Source organism: Notolepis coatsorum, assembly GCF_963971535.1.
Source record: "Notolepis coatsorum genome assembly, chromosome: 12".
NCBI lineage: Eukaryota > Metazoa > Chordata > Actinopteri > Aulopiformes > Paralepididae > Notolepis > Notolepis coatsorum.
The window spans coordinates 64386628-64411920 of record NC_140176.1 but is presented as its reverse complement, the minus strand read 5'-3'; the positions used below and the strand labels follow the sequence as shown (position 1 = coordinate 64411920).

At 44.0% G+C, this 25293-nt stretch overlaps 1 protein-coding gene across 1 annotated transcript in view; it reads left to right on the top strand.

Moving 5' to 3' along the window:
• The window catches only part of drosha (drosha ribonuclease III), a 247470-nt gene that overhangs the window by 140115 nt on the left and 82062 nt on the right, over window positions 1-25293 (top strand). Inside the window, exons 24-25 of the mRNA XM_084326516.1 lie at window positions 12100-12144; window positions 20065-20222. Coding sequence (XP_084182642.1) covers window positions 12100-12144; window positions 20065-20222 — 203 coding nt within the window. The remainder of the gene's footprint in view (window positions 1-12099; window positions 12145-20064; window positions 20223-25293) is intronic.

The following is a 25293-nucleotide window of genomic DNA, read 5'->3' as shown; positions in this document are numbered from 1 at the left end:
AGGCTGTTTTGTGAAATGGGCTCTTTCGGTTTCACTGTAAAAGTCCAAGAGGAAATTAACACGGCGATTATCCGTGCGCGGCTCGAATGTGCTTGCATGCACGTATAATATTGATCATCTAGCGTTTATTTGAAAACGATTCATAAATAGGCAGACAAATATCAACGTTCTGGAATATTCCAGTAAAAGACGATTATCATAGAATGGTCTAGAATGAACTGTTTTTTACCTCAAAACGGGTGCTTTTCTAAATGCTCTCAAACGGAAATGAAGCGATAAAAAACCAATCTGCCTTGACAGCACTGACTGGAAAAGGATTCTTTGATAAGCGACGGGCAATTAGACACATAGCCATCATTTAAAACATAGATTAGGCGATATTAAGCGTAACATTGGCGCCGATGGTGGCATTGAAGCGCTACCTCTGGCGCCACCTCGTGGCATTCAAAGTGTTAAGGGGATGCAGACCAGAGAAAGACTTTTGTCTTGTTTACATCAGGGTCCCCCATTTTCAATTCATAATGAATTTTAAGTAAGGGTGCAACTTGCTCCATGCAATCCATTCTTTGTGGATCTAGCCCTGTGTCTGTTACTAGGCTTGAGTAAATTGTAATGAACCAAATGAGAATATCAATTCATTTTTTTTTTATCTTTGACTGTGAATGACACCATGCTAAAATTGACCAGACCTGAAAAATCTAAGTAAATTAATAAATGGAAGATGATTAAACAGAAGGTTTTGTAGATACAGTACTGAATTATGCCATCCGGACACATGCAATTTGAAATATGATTATAGAATATCAGGCCTAAAATGGGTATGCGATTAAAATGCGATTAATTAATTACAAATCCTGTAATTAATTAGATGAATTGTTTTAATCGCCTAACAGCACTAATATATATATATATATATATATATATATATATATATATATATATATATATATATATATAAAATTGTCGAATTTACATCAAATGTTGAAGAAAATATTAATTGAATACCAAACCCCCAGTCAAATGTAATACATTTATTAATAATAAAAAAACATTATTGATATGAGATGAACTGAAAATGCATCACTGATTCTGGAATTCTCTCCTCTTGCCTACGGACATTTCTTCCTACACACCCGTCTACAATGCGCGTGTGACCCTTTTAACTCATTCACGGCCAACCACGACTATAGTCGGGTTACCTCGCCAACCGTTGAGTGCCAAAACCAGAGTATAGTCGGGTTTTCATCGTTTTTTCTTTTATTCTATTTTAATATTCTATACACTCTCACGGACCTCTGTGTTACCATTGGAACTCATTATGAGCCCCCGGAAGTGCAATACCGGCCGAATCCTACTAGGTGGCAGTATCGCCTACCCTTTGAAACCTTATTTCACACTGTGTGTTACATTGTATATGGTCCGGGTAGAGAATTTAGACCAAGCCAAGTGAATCGCTTCATCCGAGCACTTTGGAATGCATTGAGCACACTTCATGCATATTTTGTGCCAGTTCATGTCAGGGACCCGATCGACATCAATACTGGAAATCGCGATCAGACAATTGGAATATAATTTTTGGGATACCTCTTAGTAAAGGTAAGGACTACTGTATGACATCAATCCTACTTTGATCCTACAATGATTTCACATCGATCGCAACAATCATATGTTACATACTCCAAAACGTATGCCGTTGCTGACGATCAGAGCATCAAAAAGCCCCCTCTTTGATGCATTTATGATGAAACATAATACCCATTATATACCTTTGATTTGGAAATAGTAACGTGTCCAGGCGAGCAACACAAACACCTTTAGCAAAATTCACATATCGCTCCATAACGCAGCTTCCAGGAATTAGCCAGGATCACTCTGAAACTATACAATATTCACCACGGGATAACACACAAACGTATACCAGGGTTTCTGTTAGAAAAAAATTGTGCTGGTCTCCGTGTCCTTGAAGATTTCAATCTCCCGGACAAATGGGCGAAATTCCAGTCAAGAGTTTATTGAGCTTAAAAACAATTGATAACGCAAATAACGTTCTGATTAACAAAGGCATTCGTTTTGTGGCATTAACATTACCTAGATTTATCAACATTCATATGTACATTTATCATACACGGAAAGCGAGCGGCGCAAGCGCACATGCAACAACAACAACAACACACTGGTTGTCGTGTAAATAACGTTCTGATTAACAAAAGGCATTCGTTTTGTGGCATTCACGTTACCTAGATTTATCAATAGCAATAGTAATATATATGTTTCTTTAGACTATAATAAGTCAAATGAACTTACTGTCTCGGAAAAGTTGCCGCATGTCAGTGTTGTTGAGTCAAGTTTACTCTTGAGTAGAGCTAAAGCAATGGCCGACTTTCAGAAACTCAAAAAGCAAATAGTCGCTTCCCATTGGTGCTGAGCACAGCAGAGGCGGGTGAAAGCGCTGTAAACTCAGAACAATCTCGCCTTCTGGTTGGTTGCATTTGCCTGAGAATTTGCCTTTCCATTCTGGCCTGAATGCGCACAGGACATTATGACCGGAGAGATCTAAATATGTCGGACTGTTACGACCCTGGCTCAGAGGGAAGCAACATAAGGCACACAGACACCAAGGGTCTGTGTGTAAACCAAAAGACTATACGTATTAACCTATCTAGCACAAACTAAAGATCAAAGTGGTGGAAGGGGGAGAGACACTGCCTCAACAATGTCCTCTAGCAACAGTCACCCTGCATGTGTGAGTGGGGAAGGGCCTTTGAGCACTGCCAGGCAGGTGTCCAATTAGCAGCAATCAGCCAATTAGCAGCAGTCAGCTGCAGCACCGGACCCAGGATCAACATGGTACATAACATCTCCCCCACAAAAATGGTTGCCCAGGAGGCAACCACTACACATCAAACCACCAAACAGTGAGTCACTACCACAAAGCGGCAATGGGTCGGCCCCTGTCGAACACAACCATCAACCTTGTCGAATGCTCCCCACTGTGGAACTTTCGACTGTGCTGTTCAAAACAAAAAACAACACTGTCCCGACTCTCGGGCAAGCGAGACCTCACAAAAGGTTCCTCCACTGCGGTATATGGCTGGAGTGGGGCAGGCTCATCCTCCACTGAGGCGTAAGGCTTAGGACCCCATCGACAAACCAATACCTTATCACATGTGAGCTCCATTTCAACAGGCCTCTCCACCGATACCGACCTGTCAAAAAGAGACTGCAAACCAAAATCAATATGAGAGCTAAGCTCACTGTGCTCAACAGGACAGAACACAGAAAAACAAAAATCATAGGTCTCTGATACCACCACAGTGCCCATATCCATTCCTCCTGGCACTGGCAGTTCAGGATACTGCAAATCATGAACATCCAGAGTAGGATGCACCGCCTCAGGAACGGCCCCACCATCCCTGGAACATGGCAATACATCAGTCACAAAAGCATCTGGAATACCATCCAAAATGGCGTCACACAAAATAACATTGTCATGATCAAAATGGTTGCCACTCATCAGACCAGGTCGTGAAGGCGGCTCCTGCTGTACAGGACACAGGTAACTAGGTTGACTAGCATACCTAGCATACCCAGTGCCTGGCAGAGAGTCAGTGTGGACACGTGAATCAATATCAGAATCATCAACTGACATACTGGGATCATCCCTGCCCACAAGTGAAACATCATGAACAATAGAGCTACTGTGGGAAGGCTGGCAGCCTAAGCCAGGCATTATAGCCTCTTCAACTAGAACGGTGCCACATGAATCAACAACATTTCTCATAGCATCCTTCCCACACTCATCCTCCAATTCGTCCGTGGCCTCAGCCACCGTACACGCTGAGAAGACCTCGAGACACTGCGCTGCCAGATCATCTCTTGCCACATGCATATCCGGCACGCATGTCACCTTCGGTTCCACCACCGGGCCTGACACAAAGGCACAATCAAGAAAATCATTATGCAGAGGCACCTCCACAGTGTGCATTCCAACATTCTCAACAGGGTCACTTTTCAATTCAACAAAGAATGTGTCACTAAGTGTAACGTCACAATTTGAGTTATCAACATCATGATTGTCACTCCTGTCCTTTGACATTGCCCGTGTTACAGCACACACAGGGAACACTCCTGGATGTTTCTGTGCCAGCTCATCCGGGACCTCAGAAACCACAGGGATGGGAATTACAACTGGAGTAGCCAGCACTTTGTCACCAGCCAAATCATTCCCTAGAATGAAGGACACCTCTTATGGGAATGTGAGAACATACCCCCACAACAACATTGCTTGATACTAAGGGAGAGTTGAGTGTGACCTCATGCAAAGGTGCATCCACAAATCCACCTCCAAAGCCACGAACAACGACACCGGAATGCAATGAAGACTTTTCTGAAAACGGCAAAATCCCCTCCAGAATGAGGGACTGAAAAGCTCTGGTATCTCTCCATATTGTTATAGCCTGCTTTGACTCTAGTGCATCAGTCAGGGAAACAAATCCATCCATCATAAATCTTGAGGAGCCCTCAAGCTCTCTGTCCACACCTTTGATACTCCCCCATCACCCTCTAAAGTTGGCATAGGTGTTCTGCATACGGTTTCTACCAGAGCCACAGTTTTGACATTTTTCTGTTCAAGCACCGGGCACCCAGCAATGATATGACCAGGCTCCTTACGGTAGAAACATATAATCCCCTCTGGGAATGCACTAGCAGAACCACCATGCCTAGGAGGTGAAGTAAACTGACCAGCAGACACAGGCTTTGGGAAATGGCCCCCCTGAAAAGGACGCCTACCCCTGGACTCAACACGGTATTCCTCCACAAAGACGGACTTGTGTGTCAACACAAACTCAGCAGCGTCGCCTATCTTCAATACCTTACGCTCGTTTAGATGAGTGGAAACGGTATCAGGAACACATCTTTTAAATTCCTCTAGGAGAATCAACTGTCTAAGCTGCTCCTTTGACTCTGCCTTCTGAGAGGTGCACCACCTATCAAATAGGTTCTCCTTCTCTTTTCCAAATTCAACATACGTCTGTCCCTCCGACCTGCGATAGCCTCTAAAACGCTGATGATAGGCCTCTGGGACTAACTCATAAGCCCTCAATATGGAAGCTTTAACAAGCTCATAGTCAGCACTTTGTTCAAGGGACAGAGCAGTATAGGCCTCCTGTGCCTTACCAACTAGAACACACTGCAGCAGCAGCGTCCAGGCCGTATTAGGCCACTTCAATGTGGTTGCCACCCGTTCAAAAAGGGGAAAGTACCTATCCACATCCTTCTCAAAAAAAGGAGGCACCATCCTAATATTTTTGCCGACATCAAAACCGGAACGCGACTCCGAATGCAGAGAAACCCGCCTGCAAGGCAGCATGCTTAAATTCAAGCTCCTTCAGCGCACGATCGTGCTCTCTCTCCTCTCTCCTCTCATTTTGTTGTAGCTGTTTTTCCTTAAGCGCACGCTCTCTCATCTCTCCTCTCCTCTTGTCGTAGCTGTTGTTCCTTAAGCTCACGCTCTTGTTGTAGCTGTTTCTCCTTAAACGCTAACTCCCTAAGCCTCCAATCACCTTCCGCCTTACCAGAGAGTAGCGGAGACACGTCAGAAAACAGAGGCTCCTCCACCCTCGCCACAAGCACATGCTCCTCAATGAGTATAGCCCTCAAAGTCCCCAAGGCAGTCGTTTTTAAACGCTTCTCACTGGCAGTAAGCTCCACATTGTAGTGCACAGCAAGCTGCTCTTTGGAAAACCTCTCCAACATCTCGTCAGAAGGGTTATCAACAAAATCCTTTATGGTAGCCATCCTTACTGTACCAGCGTCACCAACCACTCACTTTGGATTAACCAAAAGCTGCCAAAAGCACCCTAGCATACACACAATTTACCTGAAGAACCACTAAAGAACCACTGAAGAACCACCGAAGAACCACTGAAGAACCACGAAGAACCACCGAAGAACCATGAAGAACCATAAAGAACCATAAAGAACCACTGAAGCACCACTGAAGCACCGCTGAAACACCACTGAAGCACCCCTTGTTAGTGTTAGCATGCTAATGCTAATACTAATAACTATAAGGAGAGCAGTCAGTTTTGTGCCTGTCCGTCTGTGTGTTCGGCGTGCGACCTGGTGGAGATGTGTGCTCTACTGAGCGCACCTTTCTAGTTTGCAAATAATTCAACCACCCTGAAATAAGCAGATGTGTCATACGTGCAGGAGGTCAGGTGCTAACAGGTAGGCTATTCAACCAAGCAGGAAACCGCAGACCCATGGCGCTACCTGCACATGCCTTCAACAAAACATCCCTGTGTTACACTCAAAAGAAATTATAATAACAACAAATCCAAACAGGTGCCCCTTATAATCTGATATGACTACTCACAGCTTCTACATCTACACTGCAATCAATGACGGACTGCCAGGCCACCACATGTCTACACTAAACATTTTTTACATCAGGCCCTAACACACTACCGGTATTTTCTGGCACCCTAACCTACCTACACTGAAGCTAAAGCACTGTAGACCTAACCCTCTTCAACCACACCTGCTACCAGCCAAAGATCATATTGACCACCAACCCGTCAAGTATATGGTATGGTACAAGACAAGTAGATGGTACCAATCACTTCTATGACTGCCCCAGGGGTAAGTGGTACACAGGAAGCTACAAACAGCCAGAAAATAATGACACTACCTACATGTGGTGTCCACTAAACTATATATTTTAACAGCATACAAGTAGTCAAATCAAATCACAAATTAAGGGCATACTCACCTGTTTGAAGACCGGCTCAAGCCCCCACGTTACACAACATGTAACGATCACTACCCAAACTACAGCACCAAGACGCACCATGCTAAAAAATAAAACAATATAATGTTTTTTTTATTTTTTTTTTTTTACCAAAGGCAATTTGCCTAACCAAACAAATCTAGGGGTAATGTTTTCCAAATTCACTCCCGGACCAGAGCCCAATTGTTACGACCCTGGCTCAGAGGGAAGCAACATAAGGCACACAGACACCAAGGGTCTGTGTGTAAACCAAAAGACTATACGTATTAACCTATCTAGCACAAACTAAAGATCAAAGTGGTGGAAGGGGGAGAGACACTGCCTCAACAATGTCCTCTAGCAACAGTCACCCTGCCTGTGTGGGTGGGGAAGGGCCTTTGAGCACTGCCAGGCAGGTGTCCAATTAGCAGCAATAAGCCAATTAGCAGCAGTCAGCTGCAGCACCGGACCCAGGATCAACATGGTACATAACACGGACTTCAACAGATTTTCCCGGTAAAAAAACTGTGATTACCGGATAACGGAAACCCTGACGTATACATGAACAAATTTACTCTATTTTACATGTTGGACGAGAGATAGTGACTGTCAAATGAGCCATAGTATTGTCTCCATAGCTATAGTATAGAATATAGATATAGCTCTGCAAACATCGTGACGCACAGTGAAAATGCCTATCTTTTAAAGCGTGGCCCATTGACTACAAGGATGGAGATAATGGCTGGCGCTAAAAGTGTTAAATTATAGGGAAAATGTGCCTGCAACACAAGCCAATAAACGGACGTTACAATGCACAGTTTCCTACCGGTACTACCCATTTATAGCAAATACAACAGATGACAAACGTGTTAATGGTACACATTTTACACCTGCATGGTGGTAATACATGAACGGTATGAACGGGGCAATTTACAACCCTACTGCTTTCACGTGGCACCCGTACCTTAACCTTTCACTACCACACTACAGAAGGTTAACCTTTCACTTAGGGCTGGGCGATATGGAAAAAAATCATATCGCGATAACGATATGATATGATAATGTTATGTTATCATATTTCTCGATATCGATAATTATCGAAATTGTTATAAGTATAAAAAACTTTTTTTTTTTTTTTTTTAGATGCATGTTTATTTTGCAGCAATTCTTTGTCATTGCCGCCATCTTTAGTGTTACATCCCCTCACACTCCAGTTCTCAGGCTGCAGCTGGTTTAAAAGCGAAAGTAAACCGGCTTCTCTGCTGGCTGTGGCTCCAGGGGAGTTGAACAGTTCTGGCTCTGCTAGTTTATTTTCGATCTTTTGGCGCTTTTTTGGTGGACAAACCACCGCACATGTGCACCGTGACTCGTGACTGGAGTCTAGTTCTGCTAGCACACATACTGCCTACTGTGTACAGACGGTTTCAAACTGTATTTTAAATTAGAAAGCAAACAAAATAAATGGACAAGAGAAAAATAAATATATTTGGTCAGTATTGTCATTTGGACAAGCAAAGCCATTACTTTAAGTTGCAGGCAAGAAAGACAAGTCTGTCCACTGTCTCTGGTTTTAAAACTGCCCTGTTGCAGGTCACAAAAAAAAAAACATAAAAAAAAAACGATTTTCCGATTTTTTTTTTATTTCGATATTCGATATCTATTATTAAAATATATCGCGATATTTATCGTTATTGTTATATCGCCCAGCCCTACTTTCACTACCGCACTACAGAAGGTTAACCCTTTCACTACCACACTACAGACGGTTAACCTTTCACTACCGCACTACAGACGGTTAACCCTTTCACTACCACACTACAGACAGTTAACCTTTCACTACCACACTACAGACGGCTAACCGTTGGCCTACCTTCGGTGTCTCGAGTCCCAGGTGGCCGGTCGTGAGCAGCGCTGATTGAAACCCAGAGACGCCTCTGTGGATGGTCTCTCAGGTTGTTTCACCAGCATGTTTTTCATTTGCTTTTCATTTCAGCTCATTATGACCGAGGCTCATTTCCATTCAAATAAGCATTTTATTTTAATTTGTTTTGAGGTTTGGGTTATTTCATATGCATTTTCTTTTATCTCCTCTCTCCTCTCTCGCTCTCTCGCTCTCTCTCTCTCGCTCTCTCGCTCTCTCTCTCTCGCTCTCTCTCTCGCTCTCGCTCTCGTTCTCTCTCTCTCTCTCTCTCTCTCTCTCTCTCTCTCTCTCTCTCTCCATCCCCCAAGTGGCAGTGATTCAGCTGTTGCTCATGACGGCTTGCGTTTCCTGTAATTATACCTTCCTTGAGATGGGAGAGAGCGAGGGACAAAAACCCTGTTGTTATTCTTAAATCCCCACTCGATGCTTAATCATTTAGACCTTCTTTGTCCGCCTTGTCTTTCCAATGGCCGTAATTGAAACATTAGCTGTTTGAATCTAGATGTGTCGTGTGGGTGCATCGTCTGCACCCCGTGTTCACATTTTGAAAGGTCTCCTCCACCATGTGATGCAAATAATGCTGGGAATTTATCGTGGTTGCTGTTGCCCAGCCGGTCACGCTGTCATCCGGAAAATGCTAACCGATGACGTGAAATGCTAACGTGAAACTAGTGATCTAGCCACAAAAACGTTTATATACAGTATGTATTTGTATTAAGTCTGTAAATCTATTAAAATATTTAATCTGATTAATTGCATGATTGTCCATAGTTAATCGTGATTAATCACAAATTAATCGCACATTTCTTATCTGTTCTAATTCTACCTTACACGGATATGTTTCAAGTCGACAAATGCTTGCTTTATGCAAGAAATGCATGTTTATTTATTGCCACAATGAGTAATACTGTCCAGAATCTTCAAGTAACTAACATGTACATTTCATTAAAAAGAAATAATAATAATAAAAAAAGCCCAATAAAAAAATTACAGGTGGGCACAACTGTAACACAGTGTTGAACTTTACACTTGAACTATTCATCCCCATTTTTTTTGTTTAAGCAGCCATTTAACACAAAAGGATGACCCTCATGCATTGCAAATTTGCATCAAATAAAAAAGAGTCTGGGCGGCTAAGTGGCGCAGTGGGCAAGACGCTTGCCACTAATGCAGGAGATGCTGGGTTCGAGCCCAGCTCTCGGCATTGCTACCAGCTTGGCTGGTCGTTCATACTAACACAATTGGCAGTGTTAGGGGTGGGAAGCTGGTGGGTGGTGATGGGACGTTGTGGACAGCGACTCCTACAGGTCGGTTGGTGCGCCTGCGCAGCAGAATCAGGAAGCGACAGGGGCGGCGTGAGCCTCCCACGCAGACCCTCGCCGCTGAGAGATCGCACTGTGCAAGTGAAAAGATGCGACGGCTGCCTCCTCGAGTACCGGAGGGGACACGTGATGCAAGGCTTCGTCCACATTGCAGCCGGCTTGTGGGAGGCATGGCCTAACAGCGTTCGAGACAGGGGAGGGTAGAATTGGACAATACTAAATTGGGATGGGAGAAAAAGTAGATACAAAAAAAACAGAGTGATGTACAAAATAACTAAAGAAAATAATAATTTAAAACAATGATTAAAGTGTGCATGAAATAATAGTGGAAAGAAAAAGTTAGGAACTTGTTACATCCTCCACACAATGGCTGAGGACTCACCCCCCCTATCTCTCTCTAACACACACACACTATCCCAGCTCTTTCTCTCTTGCCCCTTCCTCATCTCTCTCACCCTCTCTCTCTCTCTCTCTCTCTCTCTCTCTCTCTCTCTCTCTCTCTCTCTCTCTCTCTCTCTCTCTCTCTCTCTCTATCTCTCTCTCTATCTCTCGCTCTCTCTATCTCTCTCTCACACACACACACTGAGTCAGAAACAAACATACTATCAATGAGAGTATCAGTAATACACCTGAGTGAAGTCTAGTAAAAAAGATTGTGTAAGCCAAGACGTGTTGTGTTTGTGTGAAATATGTTTTTCGCGAACTGTTGAGGTGGAAAAATAGAGATCCTCATCCCTCTCTCCCCATCTGCACCTTTGATTACACTGTTTACTTTCTCATATTCGTATATATCCAGAGTCAATTATATTGTTTACACTTATTTGCTATTATTATTATCAAATTATATTGCCTATATTTACGTATTTCTACTACTACCCTCCCTGTACCTGTACCTACCCTCCCCCATGCTGCAATGATGCCCACATTTCCCCAAGGGGATCAATAAAGGAATATCTTATCTTGTCTTCTGATCTCTCTCTCTCTCTCCCCCCCCCTCCTCTCTCCTCTCTCGCTCGCGCGTGTTCCACATACATCAGGGACGAATAAAGCTTCAGCTAATTTTAAAAACAAACGGGCCTCGGCCGAAGCTCGCGATCCATTAGTCGGTTGTATTGACTCCGAGCAATGCCGTCTTTAACCTGGAGAGCCCGCGTGACGCGGTGTTCACCAGCGCACCCCGTGTCGGCTCGATACCTGATATGTACTTAGTGCTTCTCAGCCCCGGTCCCAGGCCGAGAGACGGGAACACCGAAAGGAAGCATTTGCTCAAACATATTGAACACTTGCCATGAATTTTTTAGAGGCTGCTAAGGGCGATAGGTAGCTAGCTCGCCGGGCCGATGGAGGGAGCGAGGCAAGCCGACCGTCCACAACTCCCCCCGGGGCCCCGCTGCGCTTTAAAGGCCCTTCTCCTTGAACCCCCTTAAACGCCTGAGTGATTCTGTGCTTTACCGGCCTCGTCACGTCTCCATTTGCCAGCGTGAATCACCTGACATTAGACCCAGGGCCTCAGACTGCCTCTGGACACCGTTGTCCCTAGCAACAATCTCTCTCTCTCTCTCTCTCTCTCTCTCTCTCTCTCTCTCTCTCTCTCTCTCTCTCTCTCTCTCTCTCTCTCTCTCTCTGTGTATCTCAATATATATCTCTCTCTCTGCGTGTGTGTCTCTCTCTCTCTCTGTATATCTCAATATCTCTCTCTCTCTCTCTCTGCGTGTGTCTCTCTCTTTCTTTCTCTCTCTATATGTATATCTGTGTTTTTTCAATCTCTCTTGCACTCTGCGTGTGTCTCTCTCTCTCTGTGTCTCCCCCCTAACCTCCACCACCACCACCACCAGCCAATGAGAGAACACCTCTGAGTCACAAAATGAGGTACTGATTCATTTACGGTTATTTTACAGTCCCAGTCCAGACTGACGGCCCCACTGATGGTCCTCGGAGTGCTTTCACTAAAGAGTCTCATTTCTCTAACTACCTCTCTTTCTCTCTCTCTGCCCCTCTCTCTCTCTCTCTCTCTCTCTCTCTCTCTCTCTCTCTCTCTCTCTCTCTCTCTCTCTCTCTCTCTCTCTCTCTCTCTCGCTTTACAGGACCTACGGGAGGTTTGGCTCAACTACCCACCTCACCCCCTGCAGGTTGGTTGAAATATGTTTAATTAATGATTATTTTAGCAAGGTGCTCATTAAAAAGACATGTACGTGCGCGCACGCACACACACACACACACACCACCCATCACCACCGCCCATACACACAGACGTACAAATTAATTCCTCGACTTTTGCTTCCTCTATATAAATAGTATGCATTTATATATATATATATATATATATATATATATATATATATATATATAATCTTTTCCTTTTTTTCTGTGTTGCTAACAAATCATTTGTGTGTGCTTGAGGGTGACTGAGCTCCTTATCGCTGTATTGTGAGGCTCCTGGTAGCCCCTTCACTAGTCTCCATTGTTCCTCTCCATCTTACTAACTCCACCCCCCAGTCACACACACACACACATACTGTACACTATAATCCACTCCGTCATTTCCTCAGATCTCTATATCTCTCTCTCTATATATATCTGTATATCTGTCTCTCTATATCTCTGTTTGTCTCTATATCTAGCTGTCTCTCTCTATCTCTATATGTCTCTCTGTCTCTCTATATCTATATCTGTCTCTATATATATATATATATATATATATATATATATATATATATATCTATAGATATCTATCTGTCTCTATCTCTATATCTCCATCTCTCTCTATATATATCTATATCTCTATCTGTGTCTATCTGTTTCTCTCTATATCTATATATATATATCTGTCTATCTTTCTCTGTCTCTCTATCTCTGTCTGTCTATATCTATCTATATCTCTATCTATCTATATTATGTCTCTTTCTATATATGTATATATTAGTGCTGTCTCAATTTTTTAAGCCAAATATCACTTCAATCCTATTAAGTTAGTTCAAGTTAGTTATTCATTTATATGTGCTATTTATGAGAGGGCTAACTTGTTGCAAAATAATAATGATAATAATAATAGCCTCATTAAAATACTATTGTTGCTTCGGTTGTTTTCAGCGTTTTATGTGTATAATCTGTTATTTAGTTTGAAATGTTCGTTGAAATAAGTAGATTTTTCGTTTTTGTTTATTTATTAAGTTAATATAAAACCATAATAGTCACATTTTAGAATACAATAGAATAGAATTTTAGAATACAACTAGAAACACTGTCCTGACCTGCTTCTAAGTTCAGTGGCCTGACAAAAAAAAATTATAAAAATAATTTTTTTTTTTTTTTTTTTTTTAACTCACCCGTGGCTTCTCGCGGCCCACCTTTGGGTCGCGACCCCGACTTTGGGAACCACTGGGACTCTAGTTCATAGCAGCGCTGCGCCGCTGCTGAATGCATATAAGGGAAACACTGACTGTCTGTCTCTCTCAGATCTATACTGTATCTATCTGTGTCTGTCTCCATCTACTGTATATATATATATGTCTCTCTCTCTCTCTCTCTTCTCTCTCTCTCTCTCTCTCTCTCTCTCTCGCTCACTCATGCTCTTTCTGTCATCGTTGCGTCGTGCGATCTGCCCAGAAACATTGAAAAGTGTCGCAAGTGTTTGTTTGAAATTAAGATTTGGAAGAACAGATCAAAGATGCAGTAACAGGATTACAGTCCCAAATCACATGGGAGGGAGGGAAGGGGGGGAGGGGGGGGGGGGCTCCAGGGACTGTCAAGCATCCTTCCCTCTGATGTGTCTGAGGAGAATGTGTCTCTTTGTGTTTCTGCCGACACTTCATGTTTAAGCACTTTTTACTCTCTGAAGCTCCTTGAAGCACGCTTGTGAGCGCTCGCATGTCTGTGTATCGGTATGTACATTTTTGCATATCCGTGTTTGGCACACACTGCTTTCTGTCCTTCGTCTGTGCACGTGTCCGTGTTTGTTTACTCCCTGTGTGTATACGTGTCCCGCTTTTTTCTTCTGACCCCCCCCGCCCCCCACCACACAAATTGGCTGATCCCGGAGCAGCCAGCGGCTCCTTTCTGCCTGTTATGAGCCGAGTGTCTGTGCTCAGAATAAACCCGCTCGCTCCTCCCGGTGAGCGTGCACACTTATAGAAGCTGTCCGCTGCAGCGGCAGTAGCAGCCAGCGTGGCCAGGCTGGAGCCCTCTGTGGACCCGCCTCCGCAGCCCGCTCCACGAGTAGTCATTAGCCGCGTCGGAGCCGAGGCCCTATTACCACACGGTGCACTCCCGCTTCCCGCCGGGTGGTCCCCAGCCAGTGGGTGAATGCGACCCGACCTCCGGGGCGGCTCTACTGCACCGGTGCACTTTAGCGTGAGATAATACAATCTTAAGTGGTTTTAAATACAAGCAGGAAGTGTAATTGATGAAGGGGCCCGGGGACCACGGGGGCCAGACCCCGGCTTCACGCCCAAGAGCGTCGCCTCGAGGGTTTACAAGGTGTCTTCTCCCCTCAGCCCCAGGGCGGCAGAGAGGATGACGAGAATGCGGTGAAAGCGGAGCGGCCGTAATGAGGCCACGGCGTACACACACTAGCGGCGCTCTCGCGACACAACACTTCCTGGGTGACGGGTATATCTTTGTTTCTTCTCGGTTTCACTCGCTTCACACCAGTGTATCATTACCCCCCCCCCCCCCAGCTCTCTGGAAGCATTTACCAGACTCTCGCTTTCTTCGGCAACGAGGCTCAAAATAACCGCTCTGGTTCTGGCGTGGAGGAGCGTTGAATGTTCTGCTTTTGGGCATCGAGACCTCGACTCTTGATTCCAGCTCTCTGTCTGGAGCGTTTGCTGGAAGTGATGCTTTGAAGCCATTTCAAACGTGTTTTTATTCAAGTAATTTTCTTTTTTCCTTTTTATTTTTCTTCTTTTTCTTAACTCCGTCTGAAGAGCAGCTGCCGGCCTTTTCCTCCCTGAAGGATAGCGCTCGCGCCTCACGAGTGTTGAGCTCATCAGATGTCGTTAGTTGTGACGCATGACATTTAAACGCCTTTGCGCTAATTAAGAGACAGAAGGGGGGGTATAAGGCAGGAATGAAATGTTTCTTTGGACACGGCGGAAGATGGAACCATGACATTACCAGCAGCACTCCAATTAAAATTAGTTTAAAAATACTTCTCCGCTTTTTCTCACACTGGCTTGGTTTGACATGAGAGACTCTCCGACGGGGCTGTTTTTGCGCCTCAGCCTCTTGTAAATACAGACAAACTAGTCACTCGGAATTAGAGACGCTGGCCGTGTTCCAGTGGAAAGTTTACTTTCTATTTTATTACATTTTATTTGCCATTTTATTTCTTATTTTTCGTATAGACAGAATTTGGCCAAATGAGGCGCGCTAACGAGGGCTATTGAATACACGTTTTCCCCCGTGAATGTCCATGGAAAATTATGTTGCAGCAGTTGAATACTGCTGTTTTTCTTGGTCAAGCATACAGTTGTAGCACGCAGAGACCAATTAGAGGTTTCTAGCAGTCTAATTAATGCACCCATAAGGGTATCTCTTGATTCAACAAGCTCACACACACACCTCCCAAGTTTTTAGCATAGTATTAATAATGAGGGTAGTCATAAGCACTATTGTCCCTTGGAGATAGCTGATCCCCTTACCTCTGAACCTACCAAACCCTAAAGCTAACCATAAAAGCATAATCTGTCGGCATATCCCCCACTATTCATTAAAGACTCCTCAGAGGCACGCTCGGCTTTCGTTAGTCGGTATTTACCGGCCAATGGCCGTCGAGAATTTCAATTGGCCGGCAAATATCGGTCAGCATGGCCAGTAAAAAAAATATATAATAAATAAAGAAAACACCGTGCTACATTACGGAGAAATACAAAGCGGTGATAATAAAATAATATATACATTTCATAAGCGCACATGCAATGTGAGCCGCCTGTTAACGACGCTGGCAAAAGCGGCAATGATTCTGAATGTGTCGGAACAACAAGCAAGGAGAGAGAACTGAGAATTGGAGAGATAATAGAGAAATGGACATTAGGCTAAACATGCAGTAAGCGACATCATTTAGCTTTGGATACACCTAATAGTGCACATGTCAATATATTTCTAGGCCGTCTGACGTCAGAGCGGCCGTGCTAAGTGGCTGACATTAGGCTAGAACATATACGTGTCTAGATGTTGAGGTTGAGGTTGAACGTACAGAGAGTGGTGCGCTCAGCCGAGCGTACCACGGGTATTGCACTACCACCCCTGCAGGCTCTATACAACAAGAGGTGCAAATCCAGAGCCTGCAGAATAATGAAAGACCCACACCACCCCAACAACAGCCTGTTCATGCTGCTGAGGTCAGGCAGACGCCTGCGAACCCCAGCTACTAGGACAGAGAGACTTCGGCTCAGCTTCTTCCCCCAGGCCATCAGAGCCTTGAACAATGAACTCGCCACACATGAGCACACACACGACACACACACTGTACACGCTCACACACTAGCAGCCACTTTAACATAAGCAAGCACACACTAATGCTGCACACGCCCACACTTATGGCCACTAAGGAAAGGTCACTTTAAAAATAGTATAGTAACAGTAACAGTGTATTGCACTACCAAAGGACCTAGCATGTCCTCCATGCTCTGTAAATAACTTATGTACAAATACCGATATGCCCTATGTTACTTGTTTATTGCACAATGTTGTTTTATTGGATTCTATTATATGTTGTTACTACTGTATTGCACATCGTTGCGGGCAAGACCACCCGCATTTCATTGTATACTTGTATGCCGTGACAAATAAAACTCTTGACTTGACTTGAACGTTTCCAGGTCACCTTCTCTGTCCTTTACCCTCTCGAAATTATCCCACATTTTGGATTTCCTGCCCGACTTAACTACTAACTTGTTTGTTTATTTGTTTATTGTTATTTGCACTTAAACATACATTCTGGAATAAAATAAGTAAAATAAGAACAGTTCAAATGTGCAGGAAAGGTCAAAAAGCCGAAGGGCTTATAAGCGACCTCCCCTCTTAAACCTATATAGGATAACTACACTGTACTGTACTACCAGCTGTGTAAATGTGACCGAGCCCAGCAGTTCGTGGCACGTAATTCTTCAGCTTTTTATCAGATGTGAGCTTTCAGATTGTGTCATACCTGTACATTGAAATCTGAAAATATTTGAACAATATGTGCTCATTTGAATCTAGTTAAACCTCAGAGCAGAGAAAAACTCTTGGCAGTCAGGTACTAGGTGTGCCCAATAGCTCTTTAGTCCACCCCTAACCACTCCACTAACCACTTCCCTACTGGATTAGCTGTCATCTGTCAGTGACTCAACAGTACTGTACTTGAAAATTGCTGCTATACAAGCTACAAGTCCCTAAGGGACACAAACAAGTAACCTTGCAGTTTTTAAGCCAATAGAGATATTCAGAAAAAACATGTATAAAGTAAAAGAGAAGGGAATAAAAAGTGTATTGTCACAAAATGTGCATAGTAAGTAAGTAATAGTAATACAAATATCTGTATAAAAAAAAAAATCTTTCCTGTAAACATGTACAATTTATGCAAGGCGGCTGTGTCCGAAAATACTGTACAGTATGTGTGAATGTCTGTGTGTTGCCACCTTTGCTGTGACTTTATACAGGGTCCAGCCGACAAGGTGCAAGTCCCGAACGTAGTTAAAAAAAATTACCCTGCGACCAAACAACTAATGAAAACTTGGTCAACCAACATTTGGTTGACTATATGGGGGAAGCCCTAGAAATTAACCCCTCAATGTTAGGCCTTTGCACGTCGCAACACACTTAACAGCTGTATGTCGGCGTCATGCTGTGGTATTGCCACTCAATCAACACATCGGTTGAAAGCTAAAATGGCCGATGTTTTATTGACACACCGCTTGACCTATTGCATGCTTCCAATATCAGGGTTATAAGACCAAATAGCCAACAGGTGTCAGTTTAGAAAAAGTTACCACCTTCGGTTTCGCCTTTCAATGACCGGACAAATCACCACTGATGCTGAACATGATTGACGGTTTGTGTAGCCAATTAAATTCTGAAGAGAATGACATCTTACTTGAGTTGGTTTTCTGAGACCGAGAAGCAGTAAAAGCAGTAAAGCGTACCGTACGTCAGAATGAACGTATGCCTCCCTCTCCGGAGCGCAAATAGCTCTAATATATTGTTGCATGAGAAGGGGGGGTAGAAGGGGTGGGGGTGGTGTATTTGACAATAGATTAGTGGAGGAAGGAGAGGGGACTGAGGTAGTGTTGACTCCTGGGAAAAACACCTAAACATACCATTACATAAAGATTACATAAAAAAACAATATTGTTATCATATTCTAGGTAAGACTTCAGGCTATGGCCCCAGCAGTGTTTTCAGCTACAGTAATAACTATAGAGTAGATGGATCTGCAGGCATCTGTTTGCAAAATAATTCAGACAAAATGTTTAATAACTTTTGTTTCAGTGTGTTCAAACCTCTGACTCTATGACAATAGCACTAGAAAATTCAGTTTACTTTCAAAAGCGGCCAGACCTGTGCATCTGCTACAAATGGTTCCAGAATAGTGTCCAATTTACATTCAGTATGCAATCGACAGGCGTTTTATGCAAAATGTGCAGGTGTTAACACTTTGAGTATAGTCGGGTTAACTCGCCGAACGCTCGGCGCCAGACCCGAGTAGGGTTTTGGTCGTTATTTCTTTTATTCGCTATTTCCATTCATAATCCATCGAGGGAGCCTGATGTTATCATTGGGAATGGGTCTGAGATCGCAAACATCCAATACCGCCACCTTGCGTTATTGCACATCCTTGGAAACTCTCTGGCTTGGTCTGTGTGTCGATCTAAAAAGTCCGGTCCGGGTTTTCCTAGTCGGGCAGGAGAAGCGTTTATAACACATAGATTGAGGAGAATCAAGCACTCCCGGTTCATGTTATTTGGTGGATTATGTTGGCAACATGATCAACATAAATACTTGGAATGCCGATCAGATAATTGGAATATTCTTTTTGGAGCTCATCCTAATCAAGGTAAGGGCTATATGGTATCAATCTTGCGTTGATAGAAGAATCCCTTCCCCGCGATCCGAACGTATGTGTGTAATGTGTGTAACGTATTCCGTTGGTGACGATCGAAGCATAGACAAACGACCCCCCCCACCCTTTCACGCATTCATGATGAAACATAATACCGATAATATAGCGTTGATTTCAGATTGATTGTTGATACAGGCGAGGAACGCCACGGTTTCTAGTGAAATGCACTAAACGCTGCATAGCGGCATTTCCTGGGATTAGACAGGATCACTCTAAAACTATACTCATATTCACCACGGTATAAAACGGGAATGTATGGATGAAAAAAATATTCTTTCACAAATTGAACGATAGATACTCTATGTCAAATGGGCAATAGTTTTACATCCATAGCTATGATATTTAATATAGTTTTAGCCCTGCAAACACCGCCATGTATCCATATTCTTTAAAGCGCTGGCATTCTTACCACACGGCCCACAGCGACGTCTGGCATGTTAAGAGGTTAAACTGAACAACCGGCGGTGTTAACCAACCACTTAATTAAACTGAACAACCAGTGGTGTTAACCAACCACTTAATTCAACTGAACAACCGGCGGTGCATCCTTGAACCAAACTGCATGGTTTTGGCCCAAACCTCCATGGGACTAGCATACAATGGGAATTGCTTTAAAGGTGAGTATTATGGTTCCAATGTGCCCTTCCCCCGCCAACATTTACAGTAGCTTAACTTTGGAGCAATGGACTCTTTCCCGGTAAGCTAGCAATCTAAAAATTGAAAGAAAGTATGTTGGTCGTATTGCCGGTGATGTGAAAAAAAATATATTTTTCATATTTGCCTGACATCAATATTTGCCGGGCTTTGAAACGTTTCGGAGCCAATGCTCAGCAGAAGTAGATACAACATTTGTTTGTTTTGTGCTGGAGCAGAAACCATCCGTCCCAAACGAATCCTCCAGGACCACAGTGTTGAGATGTGTGTTTTGCTTGGTCATATAATCCAGGTCCAGGAGCCTCAGACGGACAGGCAGCTTATCGAGACGTCTCCCGTGCTGCAGAAGCTGACCGACTTCGAGGACGCCATCGGTGTTCTGTTCCAACACGTACGTCTTCTCGCCAGAGCCTTCACCCTGAGGACCGTGGGCTTCAACCACCTCACCCTGTAAGTACCGTTGCTGTGTGTTTGTATTTCTTACTCACTCACTCGCTTGATCGCCCACTCACTCACGGTAATCCAATCTGCACCTAGTGGTGGCACTCACAGGAATGACACACGCTTTACAATTTGTTCCTCACATTTGAGCCATTCACTCACACATTCACACACCGAAGGCGGAGGCAACCATGCAAGGTGCCAAGCTGCTCATCGGGAGCAGTTAAGTGTCTTGCTCAAGGACACTTCGACATGCTGCCGGGAGGAGTGGGAATCAAACTGGGAACCTCCGGATTACCACATCTCAATCTCAGTGACTCTACCTCCCGAGCCACTGTCTGGGTTCAATCCGTCACTAGCCAATAATAATCAGTTTATACAAAATGTATACCTGCCTACTGCTTTCACTGTCTACAACTGCCCTAATCATAGCAATCATAATCATCATAACTACCTACCTCATATATAGACATGTATATATTTATATTTACCACACACATGTTTGAATATACCTGCATATAATCCTTTTATATACCATTACCTACTTATATTGTATACCTACTTGTACATTGTATATCACTATTGCACTTTACTGTTACATTTGCACTCTGGTTGGATGCCAAACTTCTTTCCGTTGTACTGTACTTGTGCTGTATAATGACAATACTTTTTAATCTAATCTAATGGCCATTGTTGCAGCTGATAGCAAAAATTGGCTCACCTATATTCACGTTTAGTCAATATGTCCTACCGTTTTTCCCGGGATTCTCCTGTTTTTTCAACCTTCTTCACACCCTGTTCACGGAATTGGCATGTATTTTGTACTTTGTGTGACGTTAGATTCAATTTACGTGCGGGGAAGTGGTTTACGTAAGGATTAATGACATGAACTAAGGTTGGGTGAGAGGTGTGAATGTAACTGTGAAAGCATATTTAAAAAAAATCGAGCTGGTTTGGCATATAATGAGGAAGGTTGCCGATAAGAATGAACGTTTTTTACTTCCTGTTTTGGACTGACTGGGGAGTTTGGTTGAATATCGACGTCTCTCATTGGTCTGTGTGGTATGACTGAACAATGTGACCTCCCATTGGCTTAGATGAATGAATGACGTCAGCAGAATAGTGACGTGCTGCACTGGTTTGCGTGAAAGCAAGTCAGATAAAGTTTGGATGAATGTTTTGTGACTGTTGATATGAATGAAGAAATATGTTTATCTCTCGTGGTATGTGAAGAATGATTGTTTACAGTTAAGATGTGATGTGAGTGTCTGGCTGTGGAAGAGTGCAATAGATGTATAAATTAGGGATGCCCCGATCACGTTTTTTGCCACCGATACCAATCACCGATCGTCGTGAGCCATATCGGCCGATACCGATCCGATACCGATCGTTTTTGATTAAAAATAAATTAAAAATAATTTTATATAAAGTTTTTTTTTTTTTTTTTTTATAAAATATATATATTATATAATTAGACTTGTAGTTGTATTATCTGCGAGACATCGCCACCACGCAACAAGTCAAAATGCTCGCTATCTGCAAACAGCTCCACTGTCTGTGTGTACTCTAGTAGCCCTAGCTCCAAAAAGGATTCTCCGGCGCTGCAGCGGGACCCTATTGGTAACGTTATGCTTTGGTCATTTCACATTCAGCAAGCCCTCAGCTCGAATACGCATTCAATCAATGTTATAAGACATTGATATCAGGAGCTATCTGTAGCTACTGCTAGCCGGCTAGATGACGTTAAGACAACTATTTAGTTCAATCGGACATTTCGTTTTGAACCGTGAACTAACGTCAGCTAACGCAAGCTAACGGAGATATCAACATGGGCTACTGGACTTCCTGGGGCATTTGTTGATATCCGGAGCTATCAGTAGCTAGCCGGCTAAATACCGTTAGACAATGCCTACTAAAAGTGAATAGTTGACTGGGTAATTTTGTTTAAACCGTAACGATAGCTAGGTAGCTAACGTTAGCTCAGGTCGAATGCACTATCTAGACTCAGCAGAGGAGGTCCGCCTCCGTGTTTACAAACTCTACACGGGTACGGGCGGGGCTAGGGAGGAGGAGCAGTTTGCAGGTCCTGTGCGTCTGAGACAAGCGAGTGAGATATCCACTTGATCAGTTTCCGCGATCGGCGAATATGACTAATTATCGGAATTCCCCGATCGCATATTTATACTGATTATCGGCAGATAACGATCGGTGGCCGATCGATCGGGGCATCCCTAGTATAAATGAGGGAATTCCGTTTTCACCACAAGGTGGGAGCAAATCAATTACAAAGGCTTGTTTTTAGCAGAGAAGGACTTCTTCCCCCATTTTCAATTCATCATAACATTTACAGTAAAATCAAATACATTTACAGATTACAACCTTTATTTAATGGTTAATATTTTGATAAAAGGTAATTTACTGTATTTTTATAGTATTTACACTTAAAGTAGGAACACAAAAGTAATCTGTAAAATAATACAGTGCATTTCCTGTGAAAAAACATTTACAGTTTACCCTTAAACGAATGGCTGGGTACATACAGGTTTTGACCAGCAGATGGCAAGCGACGAGGCAGCTCCATTGGGAGGGGGCGGGGCTGAGTGGGAGGGGGCGGGGCCGATGGGGTGGGGCCGGGTGAAGGGGCGGGGCTAAAATGTACACGTTTTGTCTCCTGCCTATGTTGACAGCTATGATGCAGCGTCTAAAAATACAACTAAGTGCAGCCTAGGCAATCGTGAAAACGCTGAAGTATGCCTCTTGAATTCTTTGCATGTATGACACTTTGTGTCCTTTTTACAAGAGGTGATATGACATGTTCCCTCATGCCTATGCCTTGTTACGAGGTCATATGACATGTTCCCTCATGCCTATGCCTTGTTACGAGGTCATATGACACGTTCCCTCATGCCTATGCCTTGTTACGAGGTCATACGACACGTTCCCTCATGCCTATGCCTTGTTACGAGAGGTGATACGACACATTCCCTCATGCCTTTGGCTACGTTTTTCCAGTCTTTTCCAGTCAGTAGCGATGATAAACTATACTGTACTATTCATTATAGCACCATGTGTATTACTATACTACTTCTAATGTGTTACTATGTCTTGGATAAATGTTCCAAAGGGCCTTGGTGACAGGCTCTTTAACTCATGGTTGGCCCAGCGCCTAATCCAGGGGGCTTTCACAGTCTGTAGAGACCCAAGAGACTCTAAAGCCCCCCTAGTCTGACTCTGACCCACACCCCCCTGGGGAATGGAGTTTTAAAATGCTGTTGATTATATTTACTGGGCTGTCCAAGGCTTTCAGATATAAATTCCCCTCACTTGTGCTCTCTCTCTCTTGATATATCACACTCTCTCTATCTCTCTTTCTCTTTTTTCTCTCTCTCTATATCTGTATTTCTCCCTTTCTCTCCATCTCCCTCTTGTTCTCTCTTCCTCTCCCTCCCTCCCTCCCTCCCTCCCTCCAGCCCCATCTTTCTTCTGAAGGTTTTCTCTTTAAATGCTCTGTCTTTGTCCTGAATCCTTGCTCTGTCATTAATGTTTCTCTAGTGCCATCTTCCTTGTTCATTTCTGTAGGCTTAGAGAGATAGAGAGAGGGGCAGAGAGAGAGGTGGAGAGAGAGATAGATAGATAGGCAGACAGAGAGAGAGAGAGAGAGAAGGTGGACAGCGTGAGAGAGAGAGAATGTTTTAATCCATCACTTAAATGTCAAAGCATCTCCCTGTCATGGTCAGAGGAATCGATTGGAGGTCAAGACGGTCTCCTCTGGAGGGCCTTCCACCTTGAGGCTGCTTTCTGTCATGTTTTCCCAACTCGGTGGCCTCGCGTCCTTTGTAATCATCTATTTCTAAACTCTTATGTGCCGGGTTTTCTCACAATACTACAAAATGAACCCCATGCAAGGTTGTTATATTGTTTTGTTTGTGTATCTTTTTTATTCAACCTCGTCAAAAAATTTTCTCTCCTAGTACAGAGTGTGGGGGGGAGAAAATAACATGTATTTTTTTTTCATTAGCTCATTAGCAGCCAAAGGCAGGTTGACCCAAATAGAGAGTCTTGAAAGCCGGAATCGGGCACCAATTCCCCCCGAAGAACTAAAAAGGTTGGACCAAAGTAGGTCACTCTCCGTCATAACGGCGAAGGTAGAGGGAGGGTCCGTGAACAAAAGAGCAAGGTCACGATAACAAAGATAGCGGAGCAGATGAGGAGACGGGACCCCGGCTGACCTTAAAGGCCCATCACTTTGCGGCGAGCTGGAGGACAAAGCGACCTAGCTAGGCGGGAGAGTGGGGAGACGAGATGAGAGCCTGCCGACCCCATTGAAACGCAGGTGGAGGGCATGGTTCACCTCAGCCAGGGAGCAGAGATGGAGTGGGGTGGGGGTGGGATGTTCCCCAAGGCTCCGGAGGATCCCATCTCCTCCCGACAAGCGGGGGCCTCTGAACTGCCGGTTCACCGCATGCTGTTGGCCGCGATCGATGTCTCTAAACCACCAGGGAAATGTGCCGCTGCCCCATCCTCCAGATTAGACCTGTACCACACACACACACACACACACACACACACACACACACACACACACTCATACTAAACCAGAACATCACCCCCCCCCCCACCCTGGATGTTACGTTCAAGGCATTTTGTTCATACCTCCATGTACCCTCCTTCATCTCATTCCTCATACCCCTCCTTCACATCCTCTTCCTTATCTTCCCATCCTCCTCCCCCGCATACCCCTCCTGCACATAATCTTCCTCATACCCCTCCTTCTCTTCCTCCTCCTATTCCTCTTTCACCTCCTTCTCTTCCTCCTACTCATACCCCTCATTCACATCCTCTTCCTCCTCACCCCCCTCCTCCTCCTCTCCCTCTTTCTCTACTTCCTAACTTCTCTCATCCTCCTCCTCCCCTCCTTCACCTATCCTCTTTTCATTCCCCCCTGTGGAGGTTTCCTTTCAAGACCTTTTGTTCATCACACCCCCCCCCCCCCCTCCCCCTCCGTATCATCCTTCTCCTCTCCTCTGACCTGATCGTCCCTCCCCTGCCCCCTTTTCTCCCAGAAAGCTTAAGAGGTGAA